Source organism: Atheta coriaria, unplaced genomic scaffold, assembly GCF_025399875.1.
Source record: "Atheta coriaria isolate IRGN ID8LTWV9N9 unplaced genomic scaffold, Caltech_Dcor_3.1 hic_scaffold_1_pilon, whole genome shotgun sequence".
In the NCBI taxonomy this organism is placed as follows: domain Eukaryota; kingdom Metazoa; phylum Arthropoda; class Insecta; order Coleoptera; family Staphylinidae; genus Dalotia; species Dalotia coriaria.
In genome coordinates this window covers 153590-180551 of record NW_027045443.1, presented here as the reverse complement: position 1 = coordinate 180551, position 26962 = coordinate 153590, and the positions used below count along the sequence as shown (strand labels likewise).

The 26962-nt window shown below is 42.5% G+C and overlaps 5 protein-coding genes across 7 annotated transcripts in view; 2 read left to right on the top strand and 3 right to left on the bottom strand.

Moving 5' to 3' along the window:
- The window catches only part of LOC135803042 (uncharacterized), a 27245-nt gene extending 283 nt beyond the window's left edge, over positions 1 to 26962 (bottom strand). Inside the window, exons 1-3 of one of the 2 annotated variants that reach the window (XM_065316762.1) lie at positions 26844 to 26962; positions 258 to 455; positions 18 to 200 (exon numbers count right to left, since the gene is read on the bottom strand). In XM_065316762.1, coding sequence (XP_065172834.1) covers positions 18 to 200; positions 258 to 401 — 327 coding nt within the window. In that variant the 5' untranslated portion in view covers positions 402 to 455; positions 26844 to 26962. Of the gene's footprint in view, positions 1 to 17; positions 201 to 257; positions 456 to 763; positions 819 to 26843 lie in introns of those variants that run through there. The other variant, XM_065316703.1, reaches the window with a different exon arrangement.
- Positions 467 to 1328, top strand: LOC135803199 (uncharacterized). The gene is made up of 3 exons (XM_065316782.1): positions 467 to 728; positions 852 to 931; positions 996 to 1328. Exons 1-3 carry the CDS (start codon positions 575 to 577, stop codon positions 1242 to 1244), a joined length of 483 nt encoding a protein of 160 aa, XP_065172854.1. The 5' UTR covers positions 467 to 574; the 3' UTR covers positions 1245 to 1328.
- Positions 1581 to 3441, bottom strand: LOC135802896 (early boundary activity protein 1-like). Of its 2 annotated transcripts, XM_065316608.1 has the most exons (5): positions 3267 to 3441; positions 2962 to 3196; positions 2600 to 2862; positions 2042 to 2529; positions 1581 to 1951 (listed from the first exon to the last, which is right to left on the bottom strand). In XM_065316608.1, the coding sequence occupies exons 3-5, from the start codon at positions 2802 to 2804 to the stop codon at positions 1616 to 1618; spliced, it is 1029 nt and encodes a 342-aa protein (XP_065172680.1). In that variant the 5' UTR covers positions 2805 to 2862; positions 2962 to 3196; positions 3267 to 3441; the 3' UTR covers positions 1581 to 1615. The 2 variants fall into 2 exon arrangements, with proteins under 2 accessions (XP_065172680.1, XP_065172611.1); XM_065316539.1 differs by having other exon boundaries at positions 2962 to 3441.
- The window catches only part of LOC135803208 (uncharacterized), a 29693-nt gene continuing 8776 nt past the window's right edge, over positions 6046 to 26962 (top strand). Inside the window, exons 1-2 of the mRNA XM_065316792.1 lie at positions 6046 to 6255; positions 6756 to 6884. The gene's annotated coding sequence lies outside the window, so the exon portion shown is untranslated. The remainder of the gene's footprint in view (positions 6256 to 6755; positions 6885 to 26962) is intronic.
- LOC135794815 (protein Cep78 homolog) lies at positions 24465 to 26444 on the bottom strand. Its single transcript, XM_065306251.1, has one exon. The coding sequence runs from the start codon at positions 26344 to 26346 to the stop codon at positions 24553 to 24555; it is 1794 nt and encodes a 597-aa protein (XP_065162323.1). The 5' UTR covers positions 26347 to 26444; the 3' UTR covers positions 24465 to 24552.

Genomic DNA, 26962 nt, shown 5'->3' with positions numbered 1-26962 from the left:
TGATGTTGATGTCTTACGATGATGGAACCAAAGACAAGCATTAAATAATACTCAAACGAGAACGCCGTGGCTGCGAGTTTCATATCTCTGTACTGATGATTCGTCAGTGAGGACCAGAGGTACTTCCGCACGCGGTGTAAGTGACACGGCAGGTTACAACCCATGTCGATGATCTTTCGAATATCATTCGCGCACATTACCTGGATATCAACACACGGATAAAAATCAATTCACGCAGAAAGTTAATAAAAACTTACCGAGCCGACTATGCCTAGGATAATAGCATATCCCTCTGAATACGCAAGGATTCCCGACCGGCAGAAACCGGAAATAAATGATGTTATCTCATGCTCGCATCGGCAATGGTACCAGTTGTATCGCATCGCACTACGGAACGACATTGTGAGAGGTGGGTATCAACTCGCCTTTGACTCGCGTTGTCGTTGATACAGACACTGAAACAAATGTTTGTTGTTATTCATATGTCATTGATCCGATCGTTCGTGCCGCTGCAAACTGCGGTGTTTTCTTGTGTCCTGTAAGAGGTGGTACCCGCGCCATCAAGCTCATCAACATGAACGGCGAGCTGATCAATCAGCAGGGCGATGAGGAGGACATCCATTATCTCATCCCGCCGAAACTCAGTATGAGTCACAAGATGAAGCTGGTGTGGATGGTAGCGTCAATCATCGCCTGCCTTAGTATCTCTCTCAATGAGGAGCTTACAGGTGAGGCGGGAATACCTTTTTTTCTGGAGTATTACCTGTTTTTAATTTTCGGATTTCACGCGTGGATTTTGTACATTACTTGAATTTACTGACGTTTGGAATATTTTGATTGTTGCGTTGAAGGTTTGACCGTCAAGTTTCCCATGGTGTCTATTCTGATCATGGTGATAATCACGCTTTTGTTTATGAAGGGTATAACAGAGGTACAAACTCCCTAAAAACGTTGAATTTTCGTAAAAGTGATTTATTAATTTATTTTTTGATTAGAACTCTTGGCCATGGGTGCTCCCATGGATCTTTGCCTCCTTTTACCAGTGTTATACTGTGCAGTACACAGATGTGCAAAATATGTTCCATCTCTTGGTTTATATGAAGGTGGTGCGCGGTATGTGGGTGGTATGGATGTTCTATGTCATTGCGTTGGTCCTGCGTGTGCAGCTTACCATCAAAATCGCTGGGCTGGCGTTTAATCAATGGTACAACGTCAGGTTGATCAAGGAGCTGCTCACTGATTAGAAAACAAGCGAATGATGGAGAAATTTTCGTGATTTTTTGGTGATTAGAAAGGAAATTTTTCAGGTGGAATAAATACTGAGATGTTTTGGCCTACAACTCTTCATTTTATTGGTTTTTTAAATTTTTTTATCATGCAAACTTAATCTAATTATTACTAATCATTAATTCTAAACTAAAACTAAAGATTTTTTTGGTTTTGATATTTTTAAAGCATTTTTTTGGTTTTTTTATAAAGCATTTTTTTTTTCTAAGTCTAAAACTAAACTAAAAACTTATAAAAACTATAAAAAATCTTACATCTATCTTATGCTAAAGCGGAATATAAAAATCGTTGTCAGTGGTCCAGGGTATCAGTCCAGGTGTCAGCCAATTTACTGAGAGTGTCTCAGCTTGCGCTTCTTGCACATCTTGTTCTCGTCGGCGCATTTGGTGGTGATGGCATTGCGCACAGCCGTAGCAGGCACACGGCAGCGACGAGTGACGATATCAATAATATCAGAAGTCTTGGTGGCGTCCAACTTCTTCTTGGTTTCCTTATTGGCGTTGAGGAACGCCGGGCTCGGCTTACCGGTGAGGCTGTGCGTTGCTAGGATGTCCTTGCTGAACACCGCCATGAGCAATTTACGTGTGGCGGCCGAGCAGCTGTTCCAGTTGATCGTCTGGTACACATCCTTGGGGATTGGGGTCCTGTTCTCTCCGATATAAACCTGGTAATGGAACATAATATTGAGAATAAATATTTTTGCTTGGATTGAATTTCAAAAAATGTATAAAAGTATAAAAAAGTGAAAACTTACCATGTCATCATCATCTTCTTCTTCCTCGACTTCTTCAACTTCTTTTTCTTTTGGTTTGGGGGTTTTCTCAGTCTTTTTGTCATCTTTTTTATCGTCAGTTTTATCTTTTGTGTCAGCTTTGTCTTTTGTTTCAGTTTTATCTTTTGTATCATCTTTTGTCTCTTTGTTTTTTTCATTTCTCTCGCATTTCTCTGTGAGAGCCTGCACGCGTTCAACCAAAACCACAATGGTGGAGCGCATCTCGTTCTGAACGCGGTAAAGATCATCAAATCTGACCTTCAGGGTGTTGTACTGCTCCAGAATAACGGCGGGATCAAGGACCATTGTGCCATTCGCAGCCGGGACCTGCACTTCTTCAATTTCAGCCAGGGAGCATTCCCATTTCTGTTGGAATTCGGCGTCGTAGACAAAGATGCTGTTGAGGACCATGTCTTGGGTATACTGACTTGCCAGGGACTTGAAGTTCTCCTTGAGGTAATAATAATCACCTAAACATAGACAAATCACAAAACAATTAAAACACATTTCTTTAAAAATTTCATGAAATTATTGACATACCTGATTCCCTGACAACGTACGCTTCGAGTTTGGCTTTCCCGTAGAATACCTTCACCCTCAATCGAGGACGAAGTTCCACATTATCTTGAACACTGATGCGTGTCCTCGGAATAATCTCGAACTCCTTACCGGGATCGCTGTCGGTGAAGTACACCAGCACCCAGGAGGTGACGGTCTCATCGAAGGCGCTGTCGAAGACGGACATCTTGAATGTGGAATGCGAAGTGGACAGTGTTGTTGCTTGCGCCGATGGTCACTGCTGACTGATTTTGGTGAGTATGCAAATCGGGGTTTTATACACCCCCATCCAATACGACCCCCGTAATTGTTATTGCACATTGCATGGATTATAATCCGTTTACCTGCTCGGGTACCATCTCCACTCCGCTGAAAATGGCTGTGCAATTGGACGTCATATGGGGTGTAATAAATTTCGCCGAATTTCCCAGCCCGAATTGTTTTTATGATCGGTTTAACGATTCGTCGTTTCGTCGTCTTTGGATTAACGATGGCACCAACAAAAGTGCGGATTAGTGAGCGTAATGACGTTTCGGTTTGCAAGATGGTATGTTATTTTGTTACTATATTGTTTAAGACCTACCTAGAGGTAAATGATGCGTCGTCAGGTATGATTTTTCTAAACTATTGGAATTGAATTTGTACATACCAGAAGAAATACTGTTGGATACACGAATTTGATAGATGGTAACACTGATCAAATGATATTTATTTGATGATTTTGTGAAAATTCCAGTTTGATAAGTGTGGATTTTTCAAATTACATACAAAACCTCTAAAAAAGGTGAATACCATCTCTGTAAAGAGATTGTATAGGTCCATTGGTAATACCAAGGTTAACTAAAATGCGCAAGTTTGCATAATTTGGTAAACAAGACCAAGTTTCAGTGTTTTACTGAATCAGCATATCACAGCTGCCTACCATCAATATGAAGGAATGTAATTAAATACGAATACAGTTCAGCTGTTTTTTGTAAGACGGCGCTCGGCAGTACCCAAATAACAATACCGCGAAAATCTCTTAATTAAAATCAATTTGACATTGTCCAACATAGTACCCACCCCATTTCTCATCAATAAAACTAATAATAACAACAAAATAAGTAAGAAATTGAGAGCAGTTTAGTTGTTTTTTTGTAAAACAACGCTCGGCGGTTCCCAAATAACAATGTTTAGAATATATTGTAAATAAAAACAGAAGGACATTGTCCAACATGGTACCCTACCCATTTCTCATCAATAAAATAATAATAACAACAAAATAAGTAAGAAATAGACAATAGTTTAGCCGTTTTTAGCAAAACCGCGTCCAGCAGTTACCAAATAACATTATCTCGAAAATATCGCAATTAAAAACGAATTGATATTGTCCAACATGGTACCCACCCTATTTCTCATCAATAGAACTAATAATAACAACAAAATAAGTAAGAAATTGACAATAGTTCGGCTGTTTTTTGTAAAACGCCGCTCGTTAGTTCCCAAATAACAATATTTCGAAAATATTCCAATTAAAACAAAGGGACATTATCCAACATGGTACCCACCCCATTTCTCATCAATAGAACTAACAATAACAACAAAATAAACAATAACTTGAAAACATTTAGTTGTTTTTTGCAAAACAACGCTTGATAGGCCCCAAATAACAATATCTCGAAAACATTATAATTAAAATCAAATTGACATTGTCCTAGACATGGTACCCACTCAATTTCTCATCAATAGAACCAGTAATAAGAACAAAATTAGTAAGAAATTGACAATAGTTCGTTTTTTTTGTAAAACGTCGCTTGGCAGTTCCCATATAACAATATCATGAAAATATCACCATTAAAAATTGAATGACATTGTCCAACATGGTACCCACCCCATTTCTCATCAATAGAACTAGTAATAAGAACAAAATAAATAAGAAATTGGCAATAGTTCAGCGGAATTTTCTAAAACTGCGCTCGGCAGTTCCTAAATAACAATGTCTTGAAATTATCATAATTAAAAATGAATTGACATTGTCCAACATGGTACCCACTCTATTTCTCATCAATAGAACAAATAATAACAACAAAATAAACAATAAATTGAAAACATTTAGTTGTTTTTTGCAAAACAACGCACAGTAGGTCCCAAATAACACTGTTTCGAAAACATCATAATTAAAATCAAATTGACATTGTCCTAGACATGGTACCCACTCAATTTCTCATCAATAGAACCAATAACAACAACAAAATCATCAAGAAACATTGTTTTCAGCTTTATTTTTCAGCGTTTCTCTGTAAACACAGATTGTGTGCGGTAATTGCCCGAATCGGCGGGACGCGCAAATATTGAAACGACATTTAAGCTGCTCTGTAAAATTGAACACCTGGGTCTATTAGGAATCTAATTTAAATAATAATAAAAATGTCTGGCACGAAAACTTCCAGTAATATCAACTATTATTATTGGAATATTCTTTTATTCCGAGGTAGTTTTGTAGGCCGCCCGGATTAGATTATATTGTTTTATGATCCACGGGTAGTAATACCTGCAATGAAGATAATACCTACCAATGAGGTGGTCGTTAATCTTCATATTAACCAGAATTCGCAAATGTTTCTACCTGAACACCTAAGCCCTAGACGTGTAATACCCAAAAATTGTCAAATTTTGTCTGTGGACGTACCATTTGGATTTGTGATAATAATTTGAAGGTATTCCATTTTGTTTCGCTTGGAATTTGATTCTAAGTGTATTTTTTTTTTTAAACAATTGCAAATATGAGAGAAATTTCAGCGTCAGCATGCAAACAATTTGCATTACTGGGGGCGGCATTAAACACGCGGGGAGGTGTTCAGGCGACGACTTTTATGCCGCCGCCGCCGCCGCCGCCGTGGATTTTTCATATTGACCATGATTTATCGCGTTTGTGCTGGCGCATAGTTTTCGGGCGGCGTCCGGCGGCGATAACAAATTTGCCACGCTTGATGTATTTTCACTCGCAACATATTTCGGAATTTACGCATTCGCACAACCACGATATAGGGCAGGCTGGGGAGACGAGGGTCGCCCGCTATAAATTCCACACCACACAAAAATCTCATATTTATACGTTCGGCATCAATAATAGCACCCGCCGACTGAACGATTTATTATTATTCAGTTCGGTTTGCACGCAGAGACATGCTGTAAGTTGTAGATGGTCGCGGGAGGCGGCAGGCTGCACCTGCTTCGCTCCGCATCCGGTTGCGTCCGGGGTGTTAACCTACTGAACAAAGTTACCGACCCTCCTCCGCCGCCCCCGTATGTGTGTTACTCGTGTGCACCTCTTAGGACGGCGGCGCCGGTGTGCGCTTCACCTCTCGCGGGCCGCGGTCATGCGCGCCCCAGCTGCCGGGCGGCGGCGGCGTGCGAGCGTGCCTCGCGCTAGTGCACATCCAGTCCGCGAACCCGGCGCGCCCGCCGAGGCAGGAGAGCGACAAGAAGCGCATGCCAGTCCACTCGCCGTCTACGCTCTTGGCGGTGGCAGCCGCCGCCAGAACCGGCAGTCTCGTCGCGCAACGCGCCGTGTCAACGAACCCACCGCCGCCGCTCTCGCGCTCGCGTCCCCCGCAACGCACTCTCGTTTGCACGCAATGCACCCCGCTCGAAACTAGGTAAACTCACCGAATATTTGCACGACATTTCTATTCATATCCAGCACGTGTAACAAATCATTCAATTACCTAATCAATTAATTAATTAATTAAGGTGTAAATATTATCCAACATGCATGATCAAATTTGTTTTATTTCGTACTCGTAGTGTGTTTATTTATGGGAAAACAAGTCGGATGAAATCAGGGCGTGAAATAATTGAGCGAATTTTGTAAATTTGGGCACGCCAGGCTCGTGGGGCGGCTGCGTCCATAGTTGAAAGTGCATCCGAGTGCATCGCGTAGCTGTCGAGTCGACTCTCGCCGCCGCCTGGTCGGCTGCGTCGCTGGCTGGCTGCCTGGCGAGACACTTTATTTAAAGAGGACGTTGAACTCTTTGCGCGAACGCCGTCCCCGATTGCAGCGCAAATAAAACTACACGATCGCAATCAATTATTCCCTGCACAATTTTTTACATCACACTAATAATTAATATTTTATATTCTCTTGAAATTATTTCAGATAAACGTTTGGAAAACGCGTTAAAAAACACAAACGAAAAAATTGTGCGGATGATAAACATTTGATTCATCGCCGAGAAATTGTCACGTACCGCGATTGGAACGCCCTGGACCCACACACACATCAAGGGTAAGTAGCTATTGTGGAGATAAGGGATGAAGAGATAATGCACGATCGAAATTTAATTAATATTGATTCCATTGTATTCGAACTTTCGTCATAAAGTGTTTCTTTCCGAGTGGTTCCCAAGGGTGTGAAAGGGTTGCCACCCTCAAAAGTGTAAACAAAACTAGATGTTTCGCATAAATCAAGATTACAAGGCTTAAACCACTTGCAGAAGTGGGTAGCGAGGTAGCGAAACTCGAAATATTAAGCGCTTTCCGCATCTCACGCGCCTCAACGCAGCGGAATGTGCGGAGGCGGCGGTGGTTAAGTGGGCAACTTGTTGCAACTTCTAGACCCGCGTGCGTCGCCTTCGCTCTGGGTGACTAGGGCGGCGGGGCAGCAGGGCAGCAGGCTTTCGGGGGCTCGCGTGCGTTTGCCGCCGCCGCCGCCGCCACAACTGTTGCGCGCGGTGCTCGCCGGCGCGGCTTAACAAGGGGATTGGGAATAATGCCCGCCGCGTACCATGCGCACCCCGGCTAATTAAAGAGATTTATTTTTGTGTCCGGCATAGACGCGAATCATCACCCGCCGAGACAGATAGCGCTCGTCATATTTTTTTCACCGCCACAGCCGAAGAAGACATCGCAGCTCCCAGTGGCAACTCTTTTATTTACGACGCGTTAATTAACTCGTAATTGCAATGTGCAGCCGGCGCGCTGTGTGAAAGCCGTGGTGAACTCATGCATGCTGATATTAAATTTCATTCCGGGGTTGATGCAGTTTGTCTTTGGTTATTTCATTTGCGAGCGCTCTCATTCTTGAAGGGTGAAATTCAATTTGATTGCCGCTGTGTGCAAAACATCTCCGCCCGGCCGGAAATAATTAATTTATAAACATTATTAAATCAGCGTCGAAATATTTTCGCGAAATTTTGTATTTTGAAGATATCCACGTGTAGGAAAAGTAAATTATCTAGGGGATGATTTTAAGGGTCGGTTTCAATTTGCACGTCGGTGCGTTCACCGCCTGGGAACGTGCAGTCATTCGAGAAAAACAGATAACGAGGTGAAGTGACGACGTGTATCCGCTGCCGCCGCCGCCGCTTCTCGAGCACCTTTTCTGTGACTGAAATGAAGAACACACTCGGCTGCATTATGCAAGGCGGCGGCGCAAAGTATCGTATTTAAATGCAAAAAGAGAAACGTATGATGCATTTTTTACGAGGAATACATTTATTATATGTCTATCCATTAAAATAATCATCTCGCAGTATTTTAATTAATATTAAATGACGTTGTTTGTGCGCGGGTGTCACGCACGCTCCGGAGTCGATTCTCTCCACCTTTCGTCGCCTTTTGTTGCGAAACGAAACGAAAACGAGCGATGATTGATAACAGAACAAATGGCGGGCGGGCATGAATGCCATCGAAGGGATGTATACCTACACCCCGCCGCCGCCCGGGCGCAATTGCGTGCCGGCCGAAAATCGTGCAAAGTGATGATTTATTTGTTCTCGTTTCGTGCGCGCATTCAGCAGCGAGGCACAAAAGGAATTTGTCTGAGTAGCATTTTTGCATTCGTCTGATTTATTCACTCGACGCGCCATCACAAGCACAGTACGCCATCTAACGAAACATTTGTTGAAATATTTTTACTAGATATGAAAGGAATATAATCAAATCATAATGTTATTGAGGTTCAAAGCGTAGGCTTTTGACGACTTCAGTATTTGTTATTATTGGGCGGTTTCATTCGGCGCTCGCCGGCGCAATATCAATAAAGTAAGTTCGGATGCTGAACTTGACTGTCCATTGCGCGCAATCTTTCCGGGGAGGTTTTCTACTTTTCCAAGGCACTATAAATAGATACGGCGAGGGAGCCATTCCTTTCACTATTTAATCAATTGAGTTCCATCAACTGTAGATTCTTTTTTGTGTTTGCATATTTTATTTAACGCAATCGAAATATTTCCGAACAAATAAAACAAAATTTTGATTTTTTTCATATTTAGAGTGGAAAACAATCAAAAACACACATTTTATTTAGTTTTAGCAAAGTGGGGACTAAAATTATTATCCAAATAATGACATTTTGTTATAAATTCGATTATTTTAGTAAAAATACGCGTAAAAAGCTTAAAAATCATGCGAAAATTAAAAAAATTTGATTTTTTTGATTTTTATGTATATTGGGTTGCATAATTTGAGTAGATGTCAATTTAAAAAAAATAATTACTAGAAATAAAAACATTTTCGTCGTTACGTTACCCTGTGATGCTATAACAAGTAATTTAATATATAGCTTCATATTGACTGTTCCAGTTCCGATTGTGAAAAGCAATTGTAGAAATAAAGCGAAGTCAATGTATGTAATGAAGCATTCGTGACATTTATGAACAAGTTGTAACATTTTTCCTCCGCGCGCAAATATTGGCGTAATGTAGTTATTGTGTTGTTTGCGGCTGTTGGTGTTGTTCGACTCGCAGCAGTTGAAGGCACAGAGGTACACAAACAGGCATTGTGCGCGCGCCCCCCGTCACTGTATTAATGGAATAATTAATCAAATTTGTTCGCGAAACCGAAGCGTTCGGAGAGCGCTGGGAGCGACACGACGTCGCCGCCGCCACACGACCGTCAACAATAATGCGCCACACGCCACATATTCCCATTCGGCGGCTATAATAACACTGATTTTCATTTGTCAGGCACACATATCACTCTGCAAGTATCAGCAGAACTCATAAATGTAAGTTTTTATTAACTTGCAGAAGACAATCGGAAAATATTGTGTAATAGAAATGTGAAAAGTAAAATACATGATGAAATACATCGTGCATCTGAAAAAGTGGAAAAAAACGAAAAATTGTTTTTTTAGCATTTTAGTCACGTTTTTTCGACCGTTTACCCTACGATATTTAATTATTTTATGTTTTTATTTTATAGAGAATTTTCCAATCTTTCATAATCTACAATCCGTTGGTCGCTACTTCTTTTAGTTTAGAAGATATTCGAAATCGAATTTTTCGAATTTTCGAATTTCGAAATTTTGAATTTTTGTTTATAACTTATGTTTAACTTTTCCAATTTTATTAGTTTTTATGTCTCATATAGAGAATTTGACGTAGATTAAGAATCTTCAATCCGTTCCTCTCTATTACTTTTAGTTTACGAGATATCTGCTATCAAAACATTAAAAAAAATTAAATTTTTCAAAAAATGTTTAAGTCTGCGAAAATTCAATTTTTTGTTGTTTATAATTAGACTATTACCCTAACTTCACAATGTGTGGAGAGTTTAAATACTTTGAGTGCTTCCCAACCGCCCGACTTTCAGATGAATCGAATCAATAGAGCGACTCCTCCGCGTCCGGCGGCGCCCGTCTGGTTGCAACTTGCCGCTGCGAGAGTAGATTAAACCCCCCAGCTAACAGTATTACCCATCCGAATGCAAATAATACTGCGAAGATTAAAATGGGCGCAAGTTGCCGACTGACCCCAAATAATTATTCGCAATGTGGCGACTTGCGAATGAGGTAATTGAACCGAGGAAGTTTGCGCCGCGCGCGCGTAATTTAAATAAATGAATTTTATAAGCGCGCTTGATTTACTCCAAGTGCTCCCCGGTGGGTTGATTATAAGTTTTTGGGACATTCGGTCAAAAAATAAAGCGAAAATTTGCTCGAAAATGAGATTTGCGCCTTCGCATATATTTGCGAAATAAAATATCCATGGAAAAATTTTCAATCAGAACATGTAATAGAGTGATTAAATATGCAAAGCGGACGTGCGGGCGATGATGGGGCGTCCGGCGCTGTTTGCTCGGATTCGTTAAAATTCGTTTCAATTTATGTGGGCCGGTTGAGCGCACGCACGCACGCCGCCGCAAACGAGGGTTGCACGCATGAAGCACGCTGCGGTTACGCGCAGATATCGCCGCGTTTGATTAATTATTCTATTAATAAAGACTGCAGCACATTAATGCACGCCCTGCCGACGATTGCCATTGCTGTCAGGCTCATGAATATCTTATGTTAACGGCTGCCAAGGAATTTGCAATGCCGGCAATGGAAAGAGTAGGCTGACTTTCGTCCTTGCGTTTGTGGAACGAACGTATGTATGAATTTGACGTATAGGAATGTTATATTTGTAAGTGGTAATTGTTGGTTATTGATAAGAATTTTCCGTAGATTCAGAATCTTCAATCCGTTGGTCGCTATAGCTTTTAGTTTGCGAGATATTCACAATGGAAAAAAGTGAAAAAGTGGAAAAAATCGAAAAATTGTTTTTTTAGCATTTTAGTCACGTTTTTTAGACCGTGTACCCTACGATATTTAATTATTTTATGTTTTTATTTTATAGAGAATTTTCCAATCTTTCATAATCTCCAATCCGTTGGTCGCTACCTCTTTCAGTTCAGAAGATATTCGAAATCAAATTTTTTGAATTTTCGAATTTTGAAATTTTTAATTTTTATTATAACTTATGTTTAACTCTTCCAATTTTATTAGTTTTTATGTCACATATAGAGAATTTGACGTAGATTAAGGATCTTTAATCCGTTCCTCTCTATCACTTTTAGTTTACGAGATATCTGCTATCAAAACATAAAAAAAAATTAAATTTTGCAAAAAAGTTTTTTTAGTCTGCGAAAATTCAATTTTTTGTTGTTTATAATTAGGCTATTACCCTAGCTTCACGATGTGATTGGATAGTTACCCATTAGAGAATCACGTAAGTTATGGCGCGATTCGACGCATCTGAATAATTCATCATCCTCGAAGAATCCCTCACTGCAAAAAGTGCAACGCTGTCTTTATCCCACCTGCGCGCGCGGATAAACGCGCCAGCTATTTATTTGAGAAAGTTGGGAATAAATCATCGCACCCTTCAGTCAGCGCTCATAGTCAGTACCTAAAGCGATCCTATCACAGCGCAAAAAATCGCTTTAATTGTATTTACTCGGTAACTTTATAGGATGAAATTTCCTCGAATGGCTGGAAAACAAAATGGATAAATCACAGAAGTTAATGATCGTCATTCAAGTGCATTTGACAAGCGTTTTTTTTTCTTCATCTACCGCCTCAATTTTTATCGCAGCGCCGGAGAAGAAAACTTGTCGGAATGCGAAATCAAAAAAAGGTAAACGCGAGTTTTAATTGCGGCGCTTGTGTCTCGGCGTGCACGGCACGGCGACTAATAACAATGCGAAGTTATTACGTCGCCTCGGGGTAATAAATAATGTCGCTGAAAGTGTTTTCAAAGTGCGCATTAAAGAGGGCCGCCTTTTAATGGCGGTAAAATTCTGCAGCTGCGGGTGTGTCTCCGGGCGACTTACCAACTTTAATTTGACGAATTCAAATGGTAATTACGTTTTTTCCGAAAGGTAAAATACAGCTTAATTGCCGTAAAATGCAATGCGCAATCACAACGCGTTCATTTCCTGACACAGAAAGAAAATTCACTCTAAAATAAAAATACCAATGTGTTGAGTTGCGGTATAAGTGCCGAACATACGTGTAGTGCGTAGGTAGCGCAGGTTTTATCTCCAATCATCTCCAGCAGCAACGACACAACTCAATTACAATATAAGCCCAAATGGCTCGTGATCGTGACGCCGTATAAAAATTTTTACGATATCGATCATATTTTATGTGTGGCTTTATTGCGTCGCAAACTGCTTTGATCAATCGGCGCCTAACCCTCTGTATAAGGACGTTTCGGTAAAATTATCCGCGCGCGTTTTAATTATTTCCACAGCAATAAATATCAATTTTGTTCATAATTATTTCCAAAATAATGATAGTGGATTGAATTTGGTTAATATCACCACCGATGTGTGGTTAGTAGGTAAACATAAATGCGCAGTCAACACTATTATTGTTATTTTATACTTTATGGATTTAAATGCACGATTTTAATTCAATCGGATTGTTTTTATTGCGTATCACAACATTTTCATGTTTAATGCATTCGCATTATGAAAATTCAAATATATGCTAAGCACGCGGAAAAGTTTGCACGTGTCGTTAGTGGGCGCAATGAAGTTGCTAATCCGAAATTAATTCGTGATGTAAATGAGGAAAACATATTTAATTACTAATTATGCCCACCGGCGACAGGCGGTGCGCAATTGGATGATGGATGCTGGCTGTGCGTAGCGTAGCGAACGTTCTAATAGTTTATTGATAATAATTCGCGTACGCCGAATTGCATCGCATGAATACTAAGCATTTCGTGTGTTTTTGCTCCGCCTACGTGTAGGTATGCGCTAGTACGCATGCGCATAAATTATTTATGAGTATTTTGACAAAATGCGTTCGCGAAAGTATAGCTTTAAGAAGTATGAGGCCATTATGTCGGTAAAGTAGTTCTGTAAAACATCGAAATATCACGGCGTGCCCTAAGCCGGCAATTCCAAGTTTTGAAATTCGAAATTTGCCGGCGGCGGCGGCGTCGGGCCTGATGTAATACGAAAACTTTTTGCGCGAACTTATTGGAAACTTCTTCGAGGGCGCAACTCCGGAGCACTTTCATTAAAACACCTACGTTGACGGTGGGTATTTACTGCTGTTGCTGTTGCTTTTTCGCGCGTAAAAAGCGGGAATCGATGCGGCGGAAAGAAGTCGCGTACCGACGAAATTAGAGTACGCTGCACGGCGTGCCTCGATTTTTTATGGCGTGGCTGGTGCGTTTCCACCGGTCATGATTTATTAAACCATCGGAAAGTGGTTTCCGTAAACGATGCAAACAAAAAACACCAAACTGCATTTTGTCTGTAAACGTATTAACCAATTTACGCGCGTCGAAAAACCCGAGTAATGAGAGTGAAGTTTTTCAAACCGAACGTAAAACGCAGTAAAAACAAGATCTACGAGTATGAGCTGAAACTTATCGGCAGGTAGAAACTTTCAGCCAAAGTTGTAATACCGAATATTTACCACCAGATGACATTTATCGATGCCCTACTTAGGTTTCTGACTCGTAGAGTGATATTGGTATTGATCAGCGTTGTGTTTCGCCGTGTTCATTAACAAGTTTGTATTAATCAAGAAAGTGCGTCATTGTTGAAGGATGCGATGCGGTGATTGAGTATGTTTCTAAGAGTGCTCTATGCTCCATCGCCGTAATCAATTCTGCGTGATTACATTGGAACCCCTGCGTGTTTGCAGATCATTTACTCGGTGTGGGCAATGAGAGGTGAAATGTACCTGCCGCTGGTATGTGGACCCAGGGGTTATTTACTGTTCTCTATTCGGCGCATATCTGTTTGATTTCAATTTACTTTGATCCGATGAAAGCAAAATACATCTGTGGTATTGTTGTGTTGCTGCAATACCCTCGAGGTGGAGATGATATTCCATTGTTGGCTTTGCGTATGTCGCGCATGCGCAGTGCATAACCACGCCTTAAAAAGGCGGAGCACTCACGCGCAAAACTTGCGTTTATTCAAGTTTATAAACAAATTACAAAGATGTATCACTTTTAAATTGACATATTGTACTTTGCTGGTTTAACTTTTGTGTTTCACGTCGGAAAAAATTAATCCGAGTGAAAATCTCATGTCAGGGCCGGAACTCTCCTGACATGACAAGACATGTAGAAATAAACTGCATATGTTGAAAGTCGACAAGTTCCATTGTTGTGTCATGTTTAGATTGTGCATTCGTTTGGACTTGAAGTGCCTGGGATTACGAACGCGTCACACGCAGCTGGAAAACTTTCAATCCGAGCGAAAATAAATAATGAACTTGTTAAGTATCACGACTCGTTAATTAACGGTCTCATTAAAATTGCAAAAGCAATCAATTGGGCCGGCCGAACACCCGATTAATACCTACGCGAATTAAAAATAACGCGCGTAATTGATTTGATTATGCTTTAATCAAAAGTTTCGCACGTTGCAAGCCGAAAGCCAAATCAGTTTATTAATTAAAACTGCGGCGTAGCAAATGAAACCGAGCGTAAAACGTGTCGTAAATCATAAAAATAATTAAATAATGCTTGTTGCCAGCGTTGTAAATCAATAAAATCGCATCAACGTCTGCAAAAATTCAATGTCTAACACAATTATCTCCGGCAATGCAAACGCATTAATTAATGTTGATTTATTCCGAGTTAAACTTAAACTCAAACAAAAACTCCAACAATTGAGTTGTTTCTGGGCGCGTAAAAAGATCGAAAACATTCGAGAGTTAACTCCGGTTTCATTGGGCTGGTCGGCGCGGAGGTGTAAAGGGCAATGCAAAAATTCCACCACCGGTTCGTTTCGAATTCGGTCAAAGCGGAGGCGGCAAACTTCGCCCGCTTTAACTTGAGCGCTCAACGCGGCGTGAAACTCGGCAACAAGGAGCAAACAATGACTCAATTGTTTCTGATTCATTTAATTAATCAAGAAGCAAAGTTGGGGAACAACTTGCTGCGTGGTTCTGCCAAGGGTGTCACCTTTTGGTTTACATTTACCTGCGGGTTGTGAGCGCCCGCATCAAACAAGCTTAACTGTTGAGTTGAGTCGAAACTTACGCGGCGTGGAATGCGAATTGTTTCTAATTATACAAGAACAGTGAAAGTCAACATACGCCTGAAATTATGAAGTCTAATCATCATTTTTCGTCGATATTTGAGTGAAATATTAAGTTATTCGGATAGACAGCTTCTGAAATTCGATTGCGGCGTGAATTATGCATGATTTGCGAATGTGGGTTTGTGATAAATCATCGGCGACGCCAGAAATCCGTCTATAAGTGCCGATGGGCATTACTTAATATTTTTTTGTCAATTTTTACGGCTAAAAATAGATTTTTGTGATTTTCTTCCACTAAAATCGAGTTATTTAACGCGGGTGATGCCTAACATTTGCTAAAGAGGTTAAAGAGGGGTTTGGAAGGAAGGAAGGGTCCGTCCATTATTCACTGACGCGACCATCCATTACATTTGATACTTGTACTAATCGCCAGCGATCCGATCTAAACTGCCAAAATGAACGGTATTTTTTTTTTTCTCTCTGTGTGTTACTCAAATAACCCACGCACGCTGATTACATTTCATCTCGCATCTCTTGTACGCGGAATATCAAAAGGTAAATGTTTGCCACTGGCAGTCTGACCTTTTGCGCGCAGCTAATTTCAAGAACATTTCAATAAAAATGCTTCGGAAAAGTGTAAAAATAAATTCCGCGCGCGGCAGTTCGCCGAAGAAACGTGAAACATTTATGCTGCTGTTTCTACTTGACTGGTTTCCTGAATGCGCGCTGTGTGTTAGACGTGTGTTGCGATTGTTTGCATTGACATTGTTTGAAAAACTAGGGAATACTTGAAACACAAATAAAATCTGTTGCGCGCACGATACTCAAACTGGAATCCGGATCGTTCCATTCGCGATTGTAACTTTCAAAAACTGAAATGAAGAAATTTTGTTGTTGGATGTGCGGAACAAATGGATGACAATCCGTTATTCTTTCTTTCCGGAATAAATATGTTGCACAACTATACGATTCTTTCGTATTAGCCTTGACGAATAGACCTGCTTAGGCTGTGTCATCAAAAGCAAGCAAATAAAACCTTTACCGCGCGCGCTAAACGAGTTTCATCATGAGTCGCGCAGGCGTTGATGATCCGTCGTCATATTTCGCGCTGATCCCTCGCCGTTTATCTGTGTCTGTCTATTATCTGCGGTGCCTACGCCGTAATTGATATTAATTAAAAGCGGCGAACCAAGCGATTAAATAGATTAACCTGGCGGGAATGCGCGTTTCATTAAGAAAGTTTTTTTTTGCAAACAATGGTGGAGGCGCCGTAGCGTGGAAGTGTAAATTGTACTAACAAGAGACGAAAAAAAAAACAACGAACGGAAAAGCAGAGAATTTCGGGGGGATTCAAAGCAATTCCTTGTTATTTTATGACGAGCATTAGACTCTTGTCCGACATCCGATGGTGGTGATATTCGTCAGATTCCCGTCTGTGTTTCTATTCTTTCATCGCAATTTCGTCCAATCGGGTGACACATTTGAGGGATTGAGGCGCATTGTTTGCGAAAAGCATGCCTATTTTATCGTAATGAAGCCATTGCGCTAGCGATAAGTAATTGCTTCGGATGGCGGCGCAGCGTTGATGATTATCACCGAAAACGGCGATAAATAACGCATAAATGCACGACAAACGCCTGAAATATCGCACAAGTTGTTCGCGTCAAAAGTTTCCTTCAATAAATAAACAGCGCGAAGAATCTGACACAATAAAACAGCTTTTTGCGCATTAAAAACAGTGTTCATTCCAGTTCATTTCATTTTATGTGCTACCTGCGCCAAAAACGCCCTTAACTCATAAAACTATCGCATTCCGGCGCTTCGATGAAGCACAGAAAGTCGTTCCGCGCGAAGAGGCGAAGATCAATGCGATGGCGGGCGGGGAATGATGCCTGCAAGTCGATTAAATAATCACGACCGTTTCTTGGCCGCCGTACCGCCCGCCAGACGTGCTCAAGATTTACGCGAATTGTATCGCTGTGTTTTTACGCGCGCTTTTTTCGCCGGCTTCTCGCTATTGATTCGCGCCGGGCGCGTTTTTACTGTGAAAGTAAAAGCCGGCGCTCACCTGCCTGCCGCCGCCGCCTCATCCCTGGAAGCAGCAGGTAACATCTGTACGATCCGCACGCGAAATTGTCCTGGGGCCCCGCTTTTCGTTATTCACGATCTGACGATATCCTCGATATCCCGCCGAAAATACAAACAAGACGGATGAATATTGAGAGCGGAATAAATTGTGTCTCAATCGTGTGCACATCGCGTTGACATTGCGTGGACACATATTTTACGAGCTGCGACAGACAAAAATTGCGCGTGCTGGAAAGTGCCATCGTGGAGGTTCTACAAAGAGTGAAAAACAAAAGGTTGTTTGTTGGCGTGCGTGAGAACGGACGGCGGAAAGCACCAGGTTGTCGCCGCTATTAACAACTTCTTGGGACGCAAAAACTTGGCCTGGGAGAGGGAAAAGTTATGCGGGTTGTTTTGCGGGTAATCGACGTGCGTAGTACGTCGTACGTGGGCGGGAAAAGTTTTGATAACATTTAAATTTATATAACTCGCTGAAAATTGATTTATTTAAATATAAAAATCTGCGCTCTTGAATTTTCTGAAAAGATTTTATTAATTTCACAGCTTCCGCTAATGCATAATCATCATCTTCACGCTTCTAATCGCATTTTGCGCCCGGCGCGACATAATTTTCCGCGCACGCTAACAAACAATCTATTATCGTTATCGTTTGCGTTATCGCTCGTTATCTATTATGGCGTGCCCCTTGACGCCGCGCTAATTAATATTAAAGCGATCTGCGCGGACCGATCATTAACCAATCAATGAATAAATGTCGAAAACAATAGGTATTTTCATAATACGAGTAAATTTTCCACAAAAAATAAAAAAATTCGATTGAGAATCGAACAAATCGAGCTCGTTTCGGTTAAGCGACGCACAATCCCTCCGATGGTCGATATCCTTAAGGGTTTGGTTAACCCAATGTATTTTCTTGGAGATTTTCACGCTGATATCAGTGGGTTGTGCACGTTCCCAACAATACTATCAATTGAAATGACTGCGAGCGCCCAAAAACGATCAGCGACCGCAAACACAATCGAGAGACAAATGAAAACATTAAAAGAATTAATGCCAGAAAGTTATTTACGAACTGGGGCCGGCGAGCCAAGCGGCCGCAGTGGAATGAGGGGGCGGCCATTTTTGCGCTCGGGCAAAAATAAACCGATGATTATTTCTGCTCGAATTCGTTTTTTATTATTTCGGCATGCAATCGTGTTTTTCCCTCGGCTTGTTTTACAGCCGCTTTTCGCTTTTTATACGCGCGGGCAGCATGTTTTGCGGCGCGACCGCAGGATCAACGAAAGAAGCTGCGTCTTCGGTGGTTGATGTTGTTTTCCTTTTAGTTTGGTGAATGTTCAACGGCCTTGATGGGGTGTAATTGTACGCGCGCGCCGAAAAAGGCGCACTCTTTGTTATTCGGCACCCACACTCGAATTCCACCTGAACGCTCGTTTGTCGACGGCGGCGGCGGCGGCTGGGGTACTTCACTTCGAGACTGTTACTTGACGGTTACTTCAGTTACATGCGGCGTACGTGCGCCGAATGCGCAACGGCGGGCGCCGCTCAAAAGTTATAAATATTACAGGCATATTCGGCCATAACCATTTTTCGGCGCCGCCGCCGGGCGCCGGAAATAAAAGCGCGCGCGCGGTTTGATGCACGCGTAAATGTTTAATTTCTAATTTGCCAAAAACCATTTTATTTCCTTCTTAAACAACCGCCAGTGCGCAGAAATGAAGTCAACGCGTTTTTCTTCATTTTCTTAGATGCATCACAACAAAATCCAACGATTATTAAATGTATTTCGTTGTCTAGTTGTCCAACTGTTACATTTCCATTACCTGCGAGACTTCTGTTGATATTTGCACATAAAATTGCATTCGTGAAGCTTGTTTGCGAGATGAAATGACGCGGAAGGAAGAAAAGTCTGTGAGATGTTTGCATTGAGCTACGCGAGCGGAAAAATAATTTACATGGAAACACCCGAAGGTGAAAGGTTGCAGGAATAAGGGGAAACAAATTCGTATTGTGCGTGCGGTTTCTTTTAATCTGCTTCTTCGAGTGCGCACCGGCAGGAAACATGCAACATGATGGAGATAACAAAAGACGCAGACGCGGAGCGTAAGTCGAGCGTCGCCAGCAACAAGATGAATAATGTTCTCTCGATAAATAAATGCTAATTCCACCGAACATTAAAAAGCAATTATACGCAACTGCAGGATAATGAGCTCGAGGCAATTATTTACGATTTGAGCGCACAAAAGCTTTTCATATTCTATTGCAAAGCCGGATGTCGAATGTGTATTACTGGAATTTGTTTTGAAATCATTGCGCAGTTGCGCAAATAATACCTGGAAATAAAACTAGTCCGAGGGGAAATTCGCTCTTCCACGAAAACGATCACTTATGACTTCATTTTCCTTGTCCAGGGCGGACTTCAAAGCAGCAAAGGAACTGACATAATTCAATTACATGCGCCCGCAAGAGTAAGTAAATTGATATTGATATCTGGATGCAGTTCCATTTTGGGCACCGCAGTGAAAAAGACGAAATAGATCTGATCAATACTCGGGTGCTAATCAGACTCGTACACTCATTAACTCGCTGTCGGCGAGTTGTAAGTTGTTGTAAGTTGCAGACACAATCGTAGATGCGGGACACGTCGAGCTCGCCTAGGCTTAGTTAAACAACGCAGTTGCACCTGTGGTTGCTGTTGGCAACGGTGGCGGCGGCGGCGGCGGCAGCGCTCGTCCGTCTTCGACGCTTACCGCCGCCGCTCACGGCCGGGCTCGCGCACGCCGGCTGGGAATAAACTGTCCGGAAATATAAATTTACCAACGAGTTTCCTGTCATATGTACACGCAGCCCGCTCGGTGAAATATTTATACGCGCGCCGGGGCCGGCATGTGATCATGCTCGACTCGTGGATTCGAACGTTTTCCGGTTTACTGCGCTGCCAGTCGATGCGTTTTGTTTGCGATTGTTCAAGTCATCAACACAATTTATTCTAGGTCTTGTTCGATACATGTACCGCAACTCAAAGCATTGGATTTTCTATGTTCGATACATATACGCAAACTCAAAGCATAGGGAATCGATGTCTCTCATTGGTTTTGTTTCAGATTGTTCAAGTTATTAACATATTTATTCAAATAGTCCACAATACTGTTTAAAATCTTGCTCGGTACATGTACAGCAAGTCAAAGCATTGGATTTTCTATGTTCGGCACATACACAACAACTCAAAGCATAGGGAACCGATGTCTTTCAGGCCTTTTTGTCTCCAATTTTTAAAGTTATCAACACATATATTCAAAATCTTGCTCCGTGCGTGTACCACAACTCAAAGCATTGAATTTTCTATGTTCGACACATATACGGCAACTCAAAGCACAGAGAATTGATGCCTTCTAGTCGATTCGTTAAATTTCCGATAATTTTTAAAGTTATTAACACATTTATTCAAATAGACAACAATACTGCTTAAAATCTTGTTCTGTAGATGTACATCAAGTCAAAGCATAGGATTTTCTATGTTCGGCACATATACGACAACTCAAAGCATAGGAACCGATGCTTTCTATGCCTTTTTGTTTTCGATTTTTTAAGTTATCAACACGTTTATTCAAAGTCTTGCTCTCTTCATGTACCGAAACTCAAAGCATTGGATTTCCTATGTTCAGCACTCATACGCCAACTCAAAGCATTGTCTTCCCTCGAAAATATTCAACTAGACGTACAACTGTGACACTAAGCTCACGTGGGTGAGCAACACAAACATTTTTTTCTGCGTCGGTTAGTAATACCGGGATTTACAAATGTATTTCGAACGCACGAAAAGGATTCGCACATTCCGTCCGGTTGTACTTTGTGGCATTAGCGGCGAGCGTGCTCGGGCGTGCAATAAATTCCCACTTCCCACTTCTTTATCCGTTATTGATAAATCCACAACGCAACATAAATCACTCGTGAATGAAGAGCGTCGCGAGGGCGGCGCAAAACGAGAAACGATGCACGCGGCGCCACCACCCCCGCCCCCAGCAGATTGCGTGTGCATGGCCTCCGCGATGAGTGGAGCATGGAAAATGGAAAATAATGATTTACAACTGTGTCCAGCGGCCAAAAAGAGTTTCGATTTGTTTAGATCGAAATGAAGTGCTGCTACCAGCACGCTGCGTTAATTAAAACCGCCGAATTTTTCGATTGAAATATCAAACCGACGAAGGGAAACCCTTGGCAGAGCATAATGGATGCGCTGAAGTAGGGAACAATGGACGGATCTAACATTCTCATGCACTCGTGAACTCATTACATTGTTGTTTCTAGGGTGGTGGTGGGGGAAATTCCAGGAATATGAGGCACACGGGTCGAGGTGAAATTCAAAGCTGATTATCTTAATTAGCCGCCGAATGCGTAGTTTGTCATGGCAGGAAGTGGGCCAATCATAGAAAACCCTCGTGTTTGCTGGGCCACTTAACTTATTGCTCCCTTGAAGACCAATGGTGGGGGTAATCTAGCGTGTGTTAGCGTAGCAATACAATACCTGCGGCGATGCCAAAAAATCCAAATTACGCGCGCTCGCAAATTTATTTCGAATCTTTTCATGAAATTTCCATAGTAATGCGGTGCGCCAGCGCTGGCGAATTGACAATTTTCGACAGGAAAACTTTTCGTGCCTCTTCTCTCGCAAACGACATTATGGTTCATTAAAGCCGCGCGCCGTGCCAAATATAAATCAATTTTAATTTAATTTTTTTTCTTGGTGAAAATGTTGACAACTATAAATTTTCTTTCGCAATTTATCCAAAACCCGCCGGTATTCATATGGAAATTTTTTGCATTTTTGTTTATTTTTTTATTTATTAAAGCTGCAATGCCGCTGGAAAAACATTGTTATCATTTTCGTTTTACTACTATGTCTTATTGGCTCTGCGCAGTATAAAACCTGCCTTTATCACCTGCACCACGCCGCCGCCGGCGGTGGAATGACTTCGGTAACTGCTTGGGCGTTAAACAAATTTATACCGCTGCTGATTACTCTGTTCACGTGCATAATTAAAACGTGCGTGCATAGGAAACATCTTCGGAAAATTACGCGCTGTGTTTTCGGCGGTTGACTGGAATTGCTGATAAAACACGCGTTATTATTAAGTATTTCGGCGGATTTTACTATCAAGACATGAACTAAACGCAGCTACGACGCATAAAAACTTTAATTGCGCGTTTCCGACACGACTAATTTCGCCGGCGATAAAATCTACTGTGCGCTATTGACATTGTGCTTACCGTGAGTAATTGCAACATGAGGTTATCATTCTTTTGAGCGCGCAGGCTTAAATTAAACTAAATGCTTCCCTAGCTCTCCAAAGGGAGTCATTAAGGTTTCATCTGAATGCCTGCTGCTCATATTCGCGCCGCCACAAAGAAGCGCAAACTTCCGACTAAATTATGGCGCAAAATATTAGTTTAAAAGCGCGGCGCTCATTCATTCTTTGTGCCTATTGCAACTCTTCAAAACAAGTGCCCGCATTGAATTTGCCACTCGTATTCAAGCCGCCTGCGCGCATTGTTGTCACGCCGGCATTTTTTATAGGCCATGCGGAAAAAAACGCGCGCCGGTGTCCTGGATTCCATTGTTATGAAAGCGCGGCCCTTAAAAATATGTTTTCTAATACAAACAAAACGGAAAACAAATGTTTCCCGGGCAAGACTTTAGTAAATGTGTTGATAACTGTAAAAATCGGAAACAAAAAGGCATGGAAAGCATCGGTTCCTATGCTTTGAGTTGCAGTATATGTACAGAGCATAGTAAATACAATGCTTTGACTTGCGGTACACGTACAGAGTAAGATTTTCAAACAGGTAAATAACTATGTTTTACTCGTGAAAAAACTTTTTATTATTTAAAAATCTTATGCTTTTGCATAAAAAGGTGAAAATCTTCGCCAGCGGAGGCGACAGCGCGTGAAAAACGCGTGGGTTGTGGAATCAAAGCCGAAGCGCAAAGCGTAAAACTTTGCGGCGGGCGCGGAAGGAAAGCGAGGGCCGGGGGGCGGCAAATCAAAGCGCTGGCGATTCGCAAAGTTACCGAGGTCGCGGCCGCGGCCTGCGGCTAATCGCGATGTGAATGTGGTCGCGAGCAACAAAGCCCCACCCCCGCATGAAAGCAGACATATGCGCGGAATGAAAGAAAATGTTTAAAATGAAAAACCCTGAAAGGCGTCGCCCGCCCCATAACGAATATTACATGCCAGCGCACCGAATATGTTGGAAAGTTTGAAATTAATTAAAGGGGATTTAGGCGGTCGAAGACGGAGATGAGGTACATGGTACTCTAGACATCATAAAATATCAAATATCAACTCATTCTTCTCGAAAAATTCAAAGATTTTCTACTGTTAACACACAGTGGAGGAGTTATTAAGTCACGAGTAAGTGAACATCGCAACTTGGTGAACTTTTAATATCAGCAAACATTGCCGCGTCGACAATGGCTGCCCGCGCATGCGCGTCCATGATATTTAATATTCATCATGTTAGTTACAAGTTCATTAGGCGAGCAATTTGCGCGGAGGCGGCGCGTCGATGAGCAACTAGTGTCTCGCCCTTTCCGCAATGCTTGTGGTTAACGATCCGTACAACACGGTTTGTGCATTCGCGCGCCATTTTTGCGCCGAATTGCTAACGAGCTAACTTATAGCCTGGAGTGGGTGCAAGTCGAAAAGGTCTAATTGACAGATCGGCCGCACATCTTGGAGTTAATTGAAGCGTTCGCCGCAGAAGAATTATTATCGAGTCGAGGTCCTTTTCGGGTCCCCAGGGGCCGGTATCCGGCGGAAACTTGTACACGAGTTTGGGTCTAATGCATTAGATGAGTTGGGGCCAGGGCTGAACTCCCGACCCGGCTAAACGCGCCACAATCGCCAAAGAAGACCGTTAAATTGAAGTTGTTTCGAATTAATCACGAGCATAAAAACACGTCACGCCCGGGGATTACCCTACCACTCAAACAAGCTAACCATAAATAATTTTATTCTGTCATTTTTCCAAACGAAAATATTGGGTTGTAAAGCAGCCAACCCTAAGTCTGCAATTGAATGTGTTCAAGGTTGGGTGCTTTTAAGTTCGCACATGAACTTGATCAGGGATGCCTGACTCCCCTCATCGCTGAGATCATCAACATCATCATTGTCTGGATTCGCGCAGGCAGCTCCCCGCAAACTCTGGTAATCGATTACAGTGTCCTCAAAGTAGTCCTGAATCTCTCGTTCACTCTCATCGATCGCGCAGGCCGTCGCAGAGTCTGCTTTATTCTTCGCCATGGTCTGCAGAATGCTGTATCCGGTGTTCGTGGAGGTGGAAGCCGAATCAAAAATAAACTCGACGTTCATCGCTGGTTTGATCGTGTGGTCCGCGCGCATCGCCTCGTCCTTTTTGGGCTTCGTCTTGGTGGAGGAGATCTTCTTACGTGGCATCGGATTGAATTGCACGGTGCGTTCTTTTGCAATTGAGACGTTCGACTCTATGCTGATGAAGGCAGCCCGCATACGTTCTAGTTCATCCTTCAACTTCCGGTTTTCTTGTTCCATGCGAATTCGCTTGCTGGTTTCACGTTGCAGTTTGCTGTTGAGTGAGGTGATGCTCCGGGCAAATTCTGGTCGACTGCTGGAGTCTATTGATACGGATGTTTTGGATAGGTGGGGGGTGGTGCATACTGATGGGTTGCTGGTGAGCATTGTGTTGGTTTTGGTGCGACGGAGCTGGGAGCAGGAAGCAACCGCTGGTATGTTCTTCACTGGGACTGACCTTGACTTGCCAGCTGGGTAGAAAACACTACACTTTGATTGGGTCTCTGGAAGTGCGGAGCTTGTAAGTGAAGTGGTGGTGAAGCACCACTTGAACTCGGAGACTGAGCTGAAGTTGCGCTTCTCTTTCAACAGATCAAATATTCTTTCGATGGTAGCTGCTTCTAGGTTATTATTTCGGAAATCAGCTATTTCCAGAGATCGACTGTATTCTACAACATCTAGGAGTCTCTGGGAAACTGCTTCTGTGACTCCACACCGTTGCATGTCCAATGCCTTGATCCATAGGTCATCATCCAATTCATCTAGGATGAAGATCAGACCCTGGTCACTAATCCCCGGGTTGTTATTCAGTGTGATCCGACGAAGACCCGCCATGATACCCACGTCCGGATCTTCATACCTTAAAGAATTATGCCAGCTTTCGCAGTACCTGCTGATCTGCTGGGTCTTCACCACTTTAGCAATTGCTTGGGCACTTTTGGCGTCTAGCTTACACCCGGACAGATTCAACACTTCAATGTTGGGCATCTGTCTCAACGCTGAGCACAGGATCTGACAACCCAGGTTACCCACATTACTGTACTTGAAAGCCAGCACCTTGATGACCTTGTTCTGCTGCAGGGCGGCAACCAACACCTCAATATCCTCCACTCCTATGGGTACACCATCCAGTTCCAAACTGGAGAGTACTTGACTATGCAGCAGGCAGTTAGTAAGGGTCTTCACCAAGCTCCTACACACGTATGCTGTATGCAGGGACCCAGCCCTGCGTTTCATCAGCTTGATCTTATCAGGGCAGTCAACGTCATCCAGGAACTTACACTTCGCCCGACTGTGGATGGCGATCACATGCAAACTGGTATCGCGGCGTAGGGCACTCAACAATGGGATCCACTCCTCCGGCTTGATGCGGTCGGCGACAAAGTCCAACACGTTCTCGTTTTTTGGCCTCGCTGGTTTTACATAATTAAGAGGTTGCGTACCTGCCCGCCTGCACAGCTCCGTATACCAAACATAGAATACATGCGCGGGTTTTGCTTCCCCCACCACCGCTGGTTTTTCCTCCTTAGTCAATCGTGCTTTACTCATCGTGGCGCAAATCTTTTTCTTCTAGCGTGTGTAGCAAAAAGATCAGTAAAAAAACGCGTGTAAAAAAATGTAATGATGTGAACGAGTCGGCGGACGATTGAGTGACGTTCCAAATAAAACAACGAGCGCTTGTTTTTCAATCGCCATGACGAACGACGCGCACACTAAGATGCGAGCGAATTAATCCGCATGACATGGTAAAGCCTGGATTTAAACTAAGGGATCGAGAGCACTATCGCGCCCTGCACGAAGCCACGTCCGCGCGGATCGTTACCCGCTGGACCCCTGTGTCAAGGAGCTCGCTCATCCGCCGGCAAATATTGAACATTAGCAAACCGGGAGGCTTGTGTACGTTCACTGAAGATCGAAATACACGCCCGGAAAAAAGCTTTCTAAAAGATTACTTGTGGTTTGAAACTTTTTAATTGTTTCGCCAACGCGTTGGACTTTACATATTCGGAAAAAATATTTGCTTACCCTGTAGTACGAGTACTTACATGTACTCGTAGACGAACGAGGATGGGCTAATGTGCCGCAGTATTTATTAATGGAATAATTAATTGCAGCCACTGCGCATCGGCAGTGCAGACTCTGCAATGTTCTGCAAGCATACAGT

Bases quoted from the DNA above. Each gene is read 5' to 3' on its own strand.
- LOC135803199 (XM_065316782.1), top strand. From the start codon at position 575: ATGAACGGCGAGCTGATCAATCAGCAGGGCGATGAGGAGGACATCCAT. The intron at 729-851 runs GTGAGGCGGGAA...GTTGCGTTGAAG, and splicing joins TCTCAATGAGGAGCTTACAG to GTTTGACCGTCAAGTTTCCC. The intron at 932-995 runs GTACAAACTCCC...TTTTTTGATTAG, and splicing joins TTATGAAGGGTATAACAGAG to AACTCTTGGCCATGGGTGCT.
- LOC135802896 (XM_065316539.1), bottom strand. From the start codon at position 2,804: ATGTCCGTCTTCGACAGCGCCTTCGATGAGACCGTCACCTCCTGGGTG. The intron at 2,530-2,599 runs GTATGTCAATAA...GTCTATGTTTAG, and splicing joins GTACGTTGTCAGGGAATCAG to GTGATTATTATTACCTCAAG. The intron at 1,952-2,041 runs GTAAGTTTTCAC...TTCCATTACCAG, and splicing joins AAGAAGATGATGATGACATG to GTTTATATCGGAGAGAACAG.
- LOC135794815 (XM_065306251.1), bottom strand. From the start codon at position 26,346: ATGAGTAAAGCACGATTGACTAAGGAGGAAAAACCAGCGGTGGTGGGG.